Below are 13,134 nucleotides of genomic sequence, written 5' to 3'. Positions count from 1 at the left end.
GAATAAAGAATTGGGTGATTCAAAGATGCCAGCCAGAACAAGAAATGCTGAAGTGTAGAGGAATATAGGAAGGTGTGTGTGTGTGTGTGAAGAGCAGGTGGGTGTCAGTAATTGTGTGTCAAAGAGACATTATGGGATGTGTGTGTAAGTATATGTGTGTATATATATATATATATATATATATATATATATATATATATATATATAGACATGCTAAAATTGGTTTTGTATAACATTTAAAAATTAACATTTTTTTCTTTTTTTTTTTAGAACCATTCTTTATGTTTCTATCCTCTATGCATTGGGAAATATAGTTATGTCTCTTACTGCCATTCCGCCACCAGAAATGTAAGTATTTTTGTTGTTTTCTCATTTGTTTTTTTTTTAAATTTTTTTTTTGTTTTTTTAACATTTGATTATTTTACATGTTTAGGTTGTTTTTTTTTTGTTTTTTTTGGTGTGGGTGGCACATGAAATGCACCATTTTGAGCGTGGCCGTTGCCAGTACTGCCTGACTGACCTTCGTGCGGGTGACACGTAAAAGCACCCACTACACTCTCTGAGTGGTTGGCGTTAGGAAGGGCATCCAGCTGTAGAAACTCTGCCAAATCAGATTGGAGCCTGGTGTAGCCATCTGGTTTCACCAGTCCTCAGTCAAATCGTCCAACCCATGCTAGCATGGAAAGCGGACGTTAAACGACGACGACAACAACGACTGGTTACAGTCATTAGACTGTGAGCATGTTGGGCCATTGCCTTAAAGAATATAAACCAGTATACTGAGAGACCTCCCCAACTCTGTAACTGTAAGCAGGTACTTATTTTAAACACTTGGATTGAGTGGAGAATTAGACAATTTGACCTGGGTAAAATTTTAGTACAGGACTGTAAGCAAATATAAAGGCACATGGCCTAGCAGTTAAAATGTTGCAATTGCAATTGTGAGATCATAGTTTCGATTCCTGGAGTGGGTGATGGGTTCTGTTCTTGAGCAAAACACTTCATTTCATGTTGCTCTGCAATTCCTTTGACACCGACCACTCTACAGAGGATACTGGGTGCATGTTTTCATGACATATAGAAGTTACCTTACCCTCAGTACTTCATTTGAGTTGCCAAACATTTACAGAACAGACTGAGAGGTTTTTTATTATCTTTTTTTTTTTTATTCAAGGCACCAGCACAATATAGAAAAAATATTTTTACTCTCTCAACATTTTGAAGATAAAAATAATGAAAGAATCATTATTTCCAATGAAAAACTGTCATTCCATCTTGTTTAAGATTAATTTTATATACATACTTTTTTTTTCTTTCCAGTGCTGGTCCAATGATAGGATTATTGTTAATATCCACTGGTACTGGTGGTATAAAGCCATGTGTTGCAGCCTTTGGAGGAGACCAATTTAGCAAAGGAGAAGTATGTATTCATTATTATTTGTATTTGCTATCTTTGTTATTTTAAATACGGAATTGATTAGGAATAGAATTAACCCAGATAAGATGTAGTTTCTAAATGAGACAGATGTAGAAATGTTTAGCTAAGAGTAAACCTATATACTTAGCATTCGTCAATTTAGAGAAGGTATTTGACTGAGTTCCATGCTCTGTAATCTACTGGTCACTAAGGTAACTAGGGATATGAGTGGCTTGTGATACTCATTTGCAATGACTCCCTCATCGGCTACTTATATATAAAAGGAGGTAATACTTTGAAAAAAAGCCACTGGGTTTGTATATACATTACAACATTACATAACACTGTATATGAAATAATCTATTGTGTGTGTAAGCAAAATTGATCTGATTGTAAAGAGTGGATTAAAACTTAGCTCAAATTGAACCAGTTATCAAGAACTGAGCTGTTGTAGTTTCAATTCTACTCAGAATATCTTTTGACACTCACAGAAAAAATGGCATAAATGTCACACAATCTCATTTTCTTCTGTAAATGTGTGTGACCTTGTACCTTAGTCAGAAATCAAGATGTATATATGATAGCAATATAATATTTTAAAGTGTTTCTCTTTCAGAGAAAATGTTATTTGACTAACTAGAAGTTCAACTTTCACTTTCCTCCGCTACCCTTTTTTTTCTGTTTTAGGAAAAGTTAGTACAAAGTTTTTTCTCTGTCTTCTATTTTGCTGTCAATGCTGGAAGTCTTCTTTCTACTTTGCTAACTCCAGTCCTTAGAGGTAAGCTATGCTATATCATTTATTCTATTTAATTTCTAAGATTAACTTACCAAAAAAAATCATCTCAAATTGCTGTGCAGTTAACACGTTTGCTTTTCAATCATATGGTTTATTTTCATCTACTTTCAATCCTACCAATGGAATTTGGGGTAAGGGTTTTCTACAGGTGTGCCCATTTGGTTAAGAAACTTGCTTTACAACCATGTGGCCATGGGTTCAGTCCCACTGCATGGCACCTTGGGCGACTGTCTTTTACTATAGGCTTGGGTCATCCAAAACCTTGTGAGTGGATTTGATAGATAGAAACTGAAAGAAGCTCATCTCTCTCTCTCTCTCTCTCTCTCTCTCTCTCTCTCTCTCTCTCACACACACACATGTATATGTATGTATGTTTGTGCTTGTATGTATCTCTGTCTAGATATGACATAATGGTTGTAAATGAGCATCATTGTCATACAAGTGAGGTTGCTTGATTCCTGTCTTCCATGAAAAACATGTCAAGCTATGGGAAAGTATTAGCTTGCCTGGAAACAGGTAAGGGTTGATGACAGGAAAGGCACCCAGTTGTAAGAAAGTCTGCCTCATCAAATTCCGTCTGATCCATACAAGCGTGGAAGAGTGGACATGAAATGTTGATGCTGATAATGTTAGATCAAAAAATCCTTTGTGAGTGAAATTTAAAAAAAGCAATTACTTCATAGCACTTTTGGGACCAACCCTGGAGGAAGAAAATCTAGATTGTAAAACTGAACTCTTGTAGCTTTGATCTATCTGGGTCTCTTTTACATTTTGTCCAGTTTGAAACTACACATTCTCTTTCAGTGAAATTTTGACATAATTGACACTAAATTGACATAACTGACACTAAATTGACATAATTGACACTAAATTGATTTTTGTCTTTTTTTATCCTTTTACAGCTGATGTCAAATGTTTTGGTGGTGATTGTTACATGTTGGCTTTTGGTGTTCCTGCCATCTTAATGATTATAGCTCTGTGTAAGTATTTGTCTTGTCGTTGTTGTTAAGTAGCCTCGGTCAGCCCTCTTTGAACAGATTTATGGCACATTCATAGTTGATGAAACATGTAGGTGCAAATCATTACAAGCCTGCCAAATGTAAGACTCCAACATGCAGAGGTTTATCATGTAAAGTGCAGTGTAGCAGTCTGAAAATATTGATTTCTCTTCTTTCCAATCTATTCTTGTATGCCTGCAGGCCTTGATGGGTTGTTGCAGCCGTTGCTGTTTTTTTAACTCCAGACCAGCCTAGGTTGAGTAAACCTATGATCAGATATAATTATTCCATCTTTGTTTCAGTTGTAAAGTATCTAGGACTACATTATCCAACATGTCTATTTAAAAAAAAGGAAAAGCAACTCTTAAAAAAAGAACAACCTTCATTCTTAAAAGGTTGTTTTTTTTAAGAGTTACTTTTCCTCGCATTCGGTAAAAATGTGTTTATTATGGAAGTCTAGTGTGTGGCATTATTCTGTAGTAATGCCCTTATATAAATATAAATAAATAAATATATTCTTGGGAATAAAAAATGATGGATTTTTTTCCCTTTTGAGTTTTTTCACGCTAGCTTCTTGATAAAATTCTTGTAAAAGATTTTCTCCTATTATTGAATTAATTGAATATATATATATATATATATATATATATATATATATATATATATATATATATATATATATATATATATATATAGAGAGAGAGAGAGAGAGAGAGAGAGAGAGAGAGAGAGAGAGAGAGAGAGACTAAGACATATATACATATGTACTGACCATAGTTTCTTGCCATTTCAGTGTTTTTCATTGCTGGTAACAAGAAATATAAAAAGGTTGCTCCAACTGGACATTTATTGAGTAGAGTATGCAATTGTGTGTTTGTAAGTATAAATAGATATTTATTTATTTATTTATTTATTTATTTATTTATTTCACCGTAGACTTATAGTGCTGTTACACTAACTAAGATTTTTTTTTTTGTATTGGAAACATTGGAAATTAGCATTTTCTTTTAGATATTCCTGAAATGGTTGGTTATGTTAGTTCAGTCAAAAACTAACCTTCTGTTCAGAACATCTGTAATGTCTTTTCTATAATTTTTGCTCAAATTTGGAAGATCAAGAAAACCAGTGTTTACTTCCTTATCCCATAGCACTAAATAATAAAAGAAATTCTTCACTCCTTGGATAAGATGTTAGTTTCGTTATATATATATATATATATATATATATATATATATATATATATATACGACGGGCTTCTTTCAGTTTCCATCTACCAAATCCACTCACAAGGCTTTGGTTGGCCTGAGGCTATAGAAGAGGACACTTGCCCGAGGTGCCAGCGGGTGGGACTGAACCCGGAACCATGTGGTTGGTACGCAAGTTACTTACCACACACCCATTGCTATGCCTGTGTAGGAGTTGCTATGTTCTGAGTTTAAATTCTGAGGTCGACTTTTCATCCTTTTTGGGGGTCGATATAATCAACTCATCCCCTCCCCCAAAATGGCTGCCCTTGTGCCAAAATTTGAAACCATTGTTATTATTATTATTATTATTATCATTATTATTATTATTATTATTATTAATAATAATAATTAATAATAATAATAATCATCATCATTTTAGTTATTAGTGGTAGCTAGTACAACTATTGGAGTATCAGGCAATATTTAATTCAGTGCTTTTATTTTCTACTGAAATTAACTTTGCTTTTCATCTCTCCAGATGAAACTGAAAATCAGTTTAATCCAACTACTTCTGCTTTACATATTTTGGGGTTTTATATCAATGTTTATCAATCATTATTTTTTTGTTTTTGTCTCAGTATTCAATAAGACAATACTGGGTTCTGCGTCGCAGTAACACACCAACTCACCCTCATTGGCTTGATGCAGGTTTGGATAAATATGATGTAAGTATTTCTGCATAAGAATTGTTATCCATTCTTCTCTTAAGCTGTTGATTAGGCACACCAAAATCTCTATATATTCCAACCAAATTACCAACAGGAATGAAGACAAAATTATTTTAAAATATATAAAAATTATAAAATTATAAACAAAATGAAAAAAATCAATACACTTTTAATACATTAAACACAATACACATAACTAAAAGTGAGTTTTTTTTTAAATTGTCCAATTTCACTGAAATAGATAGTTAATTCTGGGACAATCTCTGTGTGTGTGTCTATGTTTAGATTTATTGTATACATTTGTGTTCTTTGAACAATTGTATCTTGAAAATAAAAGTAACTACTTGACCTAATTCGTTCTTGTATGTATATAAAATGATGTGTACATTTATTTTTAACACATTTCTGCACACTTGAACATGAATACAAAGAGAAATTATTCTCAAAGGCAAAATCATACAATGAATGGCCTTCACATTTAAGTTTGCGGGAATGTCTTAAAAATTAATGTACACATCATTTTAATCCTCACTGTTTATATATTCATACTGACTTATATACATGTATATATATATATATATATATATATATATATATATATATGCACACATATCCTTTATATTTCTAGGCTGTCTTTGTGGAAGATATAAAATGCCTTTTGCGTCTTCTCGTCATGTTTTTACCAGTTCCACTATTTTGGGCACTCTTTGATCAACAGGTATGATTCTCCTCTCCAGCTATTAACTTTTTTCCTCCAATAATGCCTATTATTTGAAACAAGTAGAACTGTAAAAATGGTATCACTTTATTAAATTAGTTAGTACTTGACCTTCTTCTTTTAAAGATGGCAAGCTATGATTTGAGCGAGATTTGTCTGCTATTTCTAACGTAGAGATAAACAACAGTACAGAGTTAAAAAATATTGCCTTGGGTAGACATACAGAAAAAGTCATGGGTAATATATGTTGTAGTTTAACCTCAAGTCAACCCTAGTCAAGGAGATAACTGATCAAGGGCATTCCAGCCATGACCATCTCTTCTTTTCAGTGATATGAAGGACATGTTATCTAATGTGTCCTTTCCTTAAGATAGTATGATGTGATTTAAGGGAGGGGTTTGGTTACTATTTCTAGCAGTGTCATAAACTCTACAGATTCTCTTTTGCTTAGTATGTATAATATACAGGGTGTCCACAAAGTCTGGGTACATGGGGATTACCACATACTTTAAGAAATTATTATTTCTTATATTTAATTGTTTATGTTATGATTTTATTTACTCCATGTACCCACATGGGCATTAATACATACTTTAAGAAATTATTTCTTATATTTAATTGTTTATGTTATGATTTTATTTACTCCATGTACCCACATGGGGATTAACATAGTCTTTAAGAAATTATTATTTCTTTTATTTGTTTATGTTATGATTTTATTTACTCCATGTACCCACATGGGGATTAACACATACTTTAAGAAATTGTTATTTCTTATATTTAATTGTTTATGTTATGATTTTATTTACTCCATGTACCCAGACCTTGTGGACACCCTGTAGATATTATATGTAATGTGTTGTTCATAAAATGTTATGAACAAATGTTACATATATTAATTACATTATATTAATTATTATTAACTGCTTGCTATAATGCACTGAGGAAACATTTCATAGAATTGATTTCCTTCTAGCTGATCTAAAAATGGCAAATAAAAAGACACTGAAAAAATTTTCAGTGCACAGATCTATGTGGGTGGATCATCAAATGTGACTCTTGGAATATCAACAAAGTGAAATGTTGCCTTTGAGTAAGTAAATTAACATCCCAGTGCTGCAGCATGTGTTGTGTAGTTATTATCTTTCAAACACTTGAAACAGTCCAATATATGTAAATAAATAACATATGATGGATGATGCAACAGAAGTAATGATACCCAGAACAGACAGTAAAAGAAATAACACATTATATGTTTGCTTAATCACTTGTTGAGCAGAGTGGTGCATTGGAAGCGTGCTGGGCCCATAACCCAGAGCGCCATAGATGGAAATCATGCGCTGCTAGGAAATAGATATTAGTTTTGGTATTTAAACATCATAACTGAATCTTCTACAAATATACCTACAGGAGTAGATACAAATTATATTATGCTATAGAAATTTATACAAGATAAAGGGGTCACCAAGTGATTAGGGTACACCAAAACCCAAGGAGCATAGTAGACAGAGAGGACAACAATAACAGGACTTTTCTCTTAGTATACAGAATATTTGTTTATATTTATTTTAATTATTTTTGTAAAAAACAACCTTTAACTTTTTTTTATTCATTATTTTAATAGGGTTCTAGGTGGACACTACAAGCAGAAATGATGGATGGGAGTTTGGTAAGTATTGTTATCTCACTATATTGTCCCAGGTTCCTGAAAAGCAATAAGGAAGCTGTTCTAGGACTTAATCTTAGATTCTGAGTTGTCAAGGGTCTTAGTCGATTCTTATTCTGGTGTTGACTGCAAAACTACATCAGCTGATCAGTGTACAAACTCTTATTTAACTGTATCATCTTATCTAACTATGAGTACTCTACTCTTTTTAAATTTATGTTCTACCATATTATTAAGCTTTCAACTCACAACTTATACATGATTCTACCACGGGTGGATATTTAAATTAAAAACAAATAGAGGGTTAATACTTATGTGTCACATGTTTCATATTTCATAAACAGAATCAATTACTTGACCCTTCATAATCACAGTTATACTTCATTGGGGAATCTGTCTTTCGGTGTGTCTGAAATTATAAATGTTAAGAATATGTGAAAAAGCTCAACCAGAAATAAAACAAGAATTTGAGAAATAGCTTGTTTGAAGGCTCTCGTCTACAACACTCACCTGTAGCTATTTTATATAATTAAGTCTACTCCATTGTCGTGTATAATGAAGAATATTCTTCCACCTTATATAGCTATGAGTACTTAGCTATCTTAATGAACTGTGAGTACTCCACTATCTTCTATAACTATGTATACCCATATATAACTATGACCAATTCACTATCTTACTTAGTTACGTATATTCTATTTATTTAACTTTGTGTATCCATTGTTATTCAGCTGTGAGTACTTTGTTCTTCTGTATAATTTACCATCTTATTTAGCTATGAGTACTCCACACTTATTTGACTGTCTACTCCACTAAGTTACTTAACTTTAAGTACTCCACTCTTATTTAATTGTATTCTCTACAATCTTGTTAAACTCATTAGCACCCTACCATAATCATGCTATTTCATTTTCATGTTTATTTTATTATTTTCCTCAGTAAATAATGATTCTCTTCTCATCTGTTGCAGGGTCACTTAGGTACACTGAAACCTGATCAAATGCAGGTAATTTCACTTTAGACTTGATATTTTTCATTGTATTTTGAAAGAGTCATCTTTGTTAATACTAAAGACACGTACCGATTGTAATTATTGTTCACAGCAATATTATTATTTTTGTTGTCTAGCTCCAGATTTATCCTGATCTAGAGGTCCTTCGGTCAAACATGTGTCAGGTGTTGGCCATCTCATCTTGATATCAAACATAGTAGATTTTTGAATTGCATTATCCAATATAGCCCTCTTTCTTTAAGATGATAGGGTGTGATTAAGTTCTGGAGTTGTGTGTGTGTGTGTGTACATACACATAATGTCTGCAAAAAATGGATAGGATGTTCATGTTGATGATTTTCATGGCTGTTGTGTTGATGTGAGAAATCACTCTTTCTGAGAATTTGTTCCATTATAAGGTTTATCACTTTTATCTATCTATCTTTCATTATTTCAGGCTATAAATCCTATCCTGATTATTTTATTGATTCCTCTTTTTGAAACCGTAATTTACCCATTGTTGGATCGATGTCATATCCCTAACAGGTAGTTTGTTATTTAATTTTGTTTGTTGTTATTGCTGTCATTTTTGTTGTTGTTTCTTTATTCTTTACACATGCCAGTAAATTGATTAATGAATAAACTATTGAAGTAAAATATTTAATTCAATTCTCTTTCAACAACTCAAATCTTTGGTTTATGTATAGTACACACCTCAATTATGTAGTTCATTGTATGTTCTACACACCTCAGTGCACTGTGTATTCTGCACACTTCAGTACATCATATATTTTACACACTTTGTTATGTATTAAACACACTTCAGTTTATTGTCTATTCTACATATCTAGATTAACCTGTCTACCAGAATCACTTTGAATTGACTAATATTTCATCTCAGTGGGGATATAAATAAATAATAATGTGCTTAGTGTCATGCGCTAAGGAGTCCACAAAGTGCCTGGTAGCAGGGCATAAAGTAACAATCCATGAATTTCTAGTCAAATACCTGATTAAATGCACTTTGGATTGTTACTTGTAATTTAAAAACCCTACCTTGCCACACACTGATTCTCCCTGAAAATTATGTTAAGACTGCATGTGTCTGTGGAATATTCAGACACCATAATTCAAAGAATAGTTAGTTCTGTTCAATGAGCAACTAGAGATCTCACTGTAAAGCCAGGGTGAGATTTATTCACTAAGTTAATTTCACTTCTAATTATTGCTTGATTTTAGAATGATTTCTAGAAACCATAACAGCAACTATAACTGGAAGGTCTTTGAAGTTTTGTAATTACTCACCAAAAGCAGTCTCTCAATATCCTGTTGGTTATGTATTTAGTTGAATGTTGATTTTGAGTTGTACCTAAAGAATATACCTCCGAATAAGTATTTTACTAAAGTGGTTTATGTGATTTTAAGCTGATAAATCTTAATAGAGCTGATCAAACATGTTGCATTCTTATTAACTTTAGATAATCCATTTAGATAATAATATTGGTTTCTTTGGACAAAGTGCAATGCTTTATATTTTAAATCAGGGAAAATAGATAACAATATTCTCCATCATAAATTTAGTAAAGTATTTATTAATCTTATGTTTAGTTTCCTTCTTTGCTTTGTTTTTGTGCTTTAATCTATGAATTTATGGCTTTGGGCGGAAATAAAATAAAAATATTGGAAAAAACAGAGCGCCATGTTAAGTTTTTACTATATTCATCTTTTCAGATTTTAGATTTAAATCACATCAGTCAACTTTGTTTTTCATTCCTCCAGGGTCACTAAAATAGGTATCAGTTATATGTTGGTGTCAATTTGACTAAACATGGTGGTTCTCTATTCAAAATGTTATGTGTACCTAAGTAATAAATAAATAAATAAATAAATACCAACAGTAACATAACTTGGCTTAGTAGAATATTTTTCTGTACACCTGGCACCAATTTCATGATACCAATAGCCATATTTCATACACCCCCATTAGCATTGTATACAATAAATAATAACCTTATTTTTCAACCGAAATAGCTGAGATATAGTTTAACCACATCTAATGGATACACTTACACTGTTAAGAAACAGATGTTACATTCAAATAAGACTAGGTACATGTTTTACTTCTTTTTTTTTTTTCCCCTTCCTGCTATTAATTTTCTTGCTCTTGTATTATTTTCTAGACCTCTACAAAGGATGGTGACTGGAATGACCTTTGCAACCTCAGCTTTCCTAATGGCTGGCTTTGTCCAGCTTCATCTCAATGTAAGTTCACCACAATGACATAGCAATAACACTCTTTTACTCTCTTTTACTTGTTTCAGTCTTTTGACTGTGGCCATGCTGGAGCACCGCCTTTAGTCGAGTGAATCGATCCCAGGACTTATTCTTTGGAAGCCTAGTATTTATTCTATCGGTCTCTTTTGCCGAACCGCTAAGTTACGGGGATGTAAACACATCAGCATCGGTTGTCAAGCGATGTTGGGGGGACAAACACAAACACACAAACATACATATATATATACATATATACGACGGGCTTCTTTCAGTTTCCGTCTACCAAATCCACTCACAAGGCTTTGGTCGGCCCGAGGCTATAGTAGAAGACACTTGCCCAAGATGCCACGCAGTGGGACTGAACTCGGAACCATGTGTTTGGTAAGCAAGCTACTTACCACACAGCCACTCCTACGCCTAATCAGAATAAATTTCTCTTAAAGCATAGTTGTTTTTATGGTGACTTAGGCAAAAGGCTTTTTTCAAATATTCAATTCAGATTTTTTTTTTCTACACTACTAAATGCAAGTGTTCTTTTGTGTGTGTGAAGTAGTGGGCTGAGAGTCCTGTGGGAACAATCACTTAACATTTGTATTGGGAATGGGTTTGAAATGAAGAAATTGAACATGTTTTTAAAATGAAATTGAACATGTGGACAATAAGCCTCTGATTTTTTTTTTAAGATGACAGATGTTTCTACTCTAAATGGATCGATGTGAAGTTGTTAAGGGTTATGACTTTGCATGAAGTGGATATTAAACGGATGGCCTCAATACCAAATGAAAGATGTACCAAAAAATTAAGTGCACATATCAAAAGATAAGCTAAGAAACTTTTAGCAAACATAAAACCAACGCATGAATTTTATAGAAATACTTGTTTTTTTATGCTTTTTGTGTCTAAGCAAACTAAATTAGATCTGCTTGGATAAACCTCTGCTCTAGACACAGTTGATGGAATGAAATTATTGACCAGTGATCCTACTTGTGTGTTTGTGTGTATCTATATATATAAAAATGAGAATGTGTGTCTGTCTGTCTGTCTGTCTGTCTGTCTGTGTGAATCCCTAAAACTCGAGAACTACGCAACCAATTGCATTCAAATTTTATACATGCCTTACTTAGGGTTCCAGTTGTGTTTTAGTCAAAAAAAATTATTAACTTCTTGCAGAGTTCGAGCACACGGCAACATAATATCTCCTCCACTATTTAAGTATTACGTGTCAAAAGTGAAACAAAAACACTCATGTCAAATACTTTCACTTTAAAAATGAAACTATTCCACTAACTGAAACAATCACATTTCGATACTGTAGTGACAGATACTTTCACAGACAGAGAAAGAGAAAGAGAGAGACAGAAAGAGAGAGAGAGAGAGATGTATATGTATACATATACATGTATATGTACACCATTTCGATACTGTGATGACAGATACTTTCAGAGAGAGAGAGAGAGAAAGAGAGAAAGAGAGAGAGATGTATATGTATACATATAGATGTACACGTATATGTATATATATATATATATATAGATCTATACATACATGTATATGTATACATATGTGTAGATGTATATATATATATATAGATGTACATGTAATATGTACACATATATACATATATACATGCATACAGATATCTATACATATATACACCCATCACACACACATACACATGCACACAAACACACACATTAGTCATTTGTTTTCTTATCCAAAACTACGTCAAAAGTACTGAATGGATCTTTATGAAATTTGGAAATTATATTCTTTGCATAACGGCCATAACTCCCATGAAAATTCATATATTTTTGATGTTGATGAAATTTTAACCCGAACATAACAGATGAGCATTATTTAGAAAATGATGTCACACGTTATCGAGGCTACCATTCTTTCTGGATGTGCAAAAGGGGATGACGTCTTTATTCCAAGAATTCCTCTTACTCCATCAGGAGCAGACATTCCTTTTACATTCAGAAGACTACAATTCCCCCTTCGTGTGACTTTTGCCATGTCCATAAACAAATATCAGGGTCAAACACTGTCTGTAGCTGGTCTTCTCTTGGAAGAGCCCTGCTTCTCACATGGACAACTGTATGTTGGCTGCTCAAGAGTGGGCAGCAACAAAAAACCTATTTGTATATGCTCCACAAGGGAAAACAAGGAACATAGTTTACAATGAGGTGTTATAATCACAACAGCAAGAAAGTATGTACATGATCACCTTCTTTTACGAAACTTCATTGACTTTCATATATTTATATTGATATACATATATATACGTGTGTTTGGGTGCGTGTGTGTATATACATCTCTATATATAAAGATGATGCGTAGTCTAGACGGCGTTTTTAGA

General features: G+C 32.9%; 1 protein-coding gene across 3 annotated transcripts in view; it reads left to right on the top strand.

Moving 5' to 3' along the window:
* The window catches only part of LOC106871318 (solute carrier family 15 member 2), a 55,684-nt gene that overhangs the window by 30,015 nt on the left and 12,535 nt on the right, over positions 1-13,134 (top strand). For all 3 annotated transcript variants that reach the window (XM_089358938.1, XM_089358937.1, XM_089358936.1), the window contains exons 5-15: positions 271-348; positions 1,321-1,420; positions 2,105-2,195; positions 3,116-3,193; positions 4,005-4,087; positions 5,037-5,123; positions 5,755-5,844; positions 7,469-7,513; positions 8,481-8,516; positions 8,959-9,047; positions 10,682-10,763. In XM_089358938.1, the coding sequence (XP_089215064.1) occupies positions 271-348; positions 1,321-1,420; positions 2,105-2,195; positions 3,116-3,193; positions 4,005-4,087; positions 5,037-5,123; positions 5,755-5,844; positions 7,469-7,513; positions 8,481-8,516; positions 8,959-9,047; positions 10,682-10,763 (859 nt within the window). The remainder of the gene's footprint in view (positions 1-270; positions 349-1,320; positions 1,421-2,104; positions 2,196-3,115; positions 3,194-4,004; positions 4,088-5,036; positions 5,124-5,754; positions 5,845-7,468; positions 7,514-8,480; positions 8,517-8,958; positions 9,048-10,681; positions 10,764-13,134) is intronic.

This window comes from Octopus bimaculoides, chromosome 10 (genome assembly GCF_046866305.1).
Source record: "Octopus bimaculoides isolate indiv1 chromosome 10, ASM4686630v1, whole genome shotgun sequence".
Lineage (NCBI taxonomy): Eukaryota > Metazoa > Mollusca > Cephalopoda > Octopoda > Octopodidae > Octopus > Octopus bimaculoides.
This window is presented reverse-complemented; position numbering and strand designations above follow the sequence as displayed.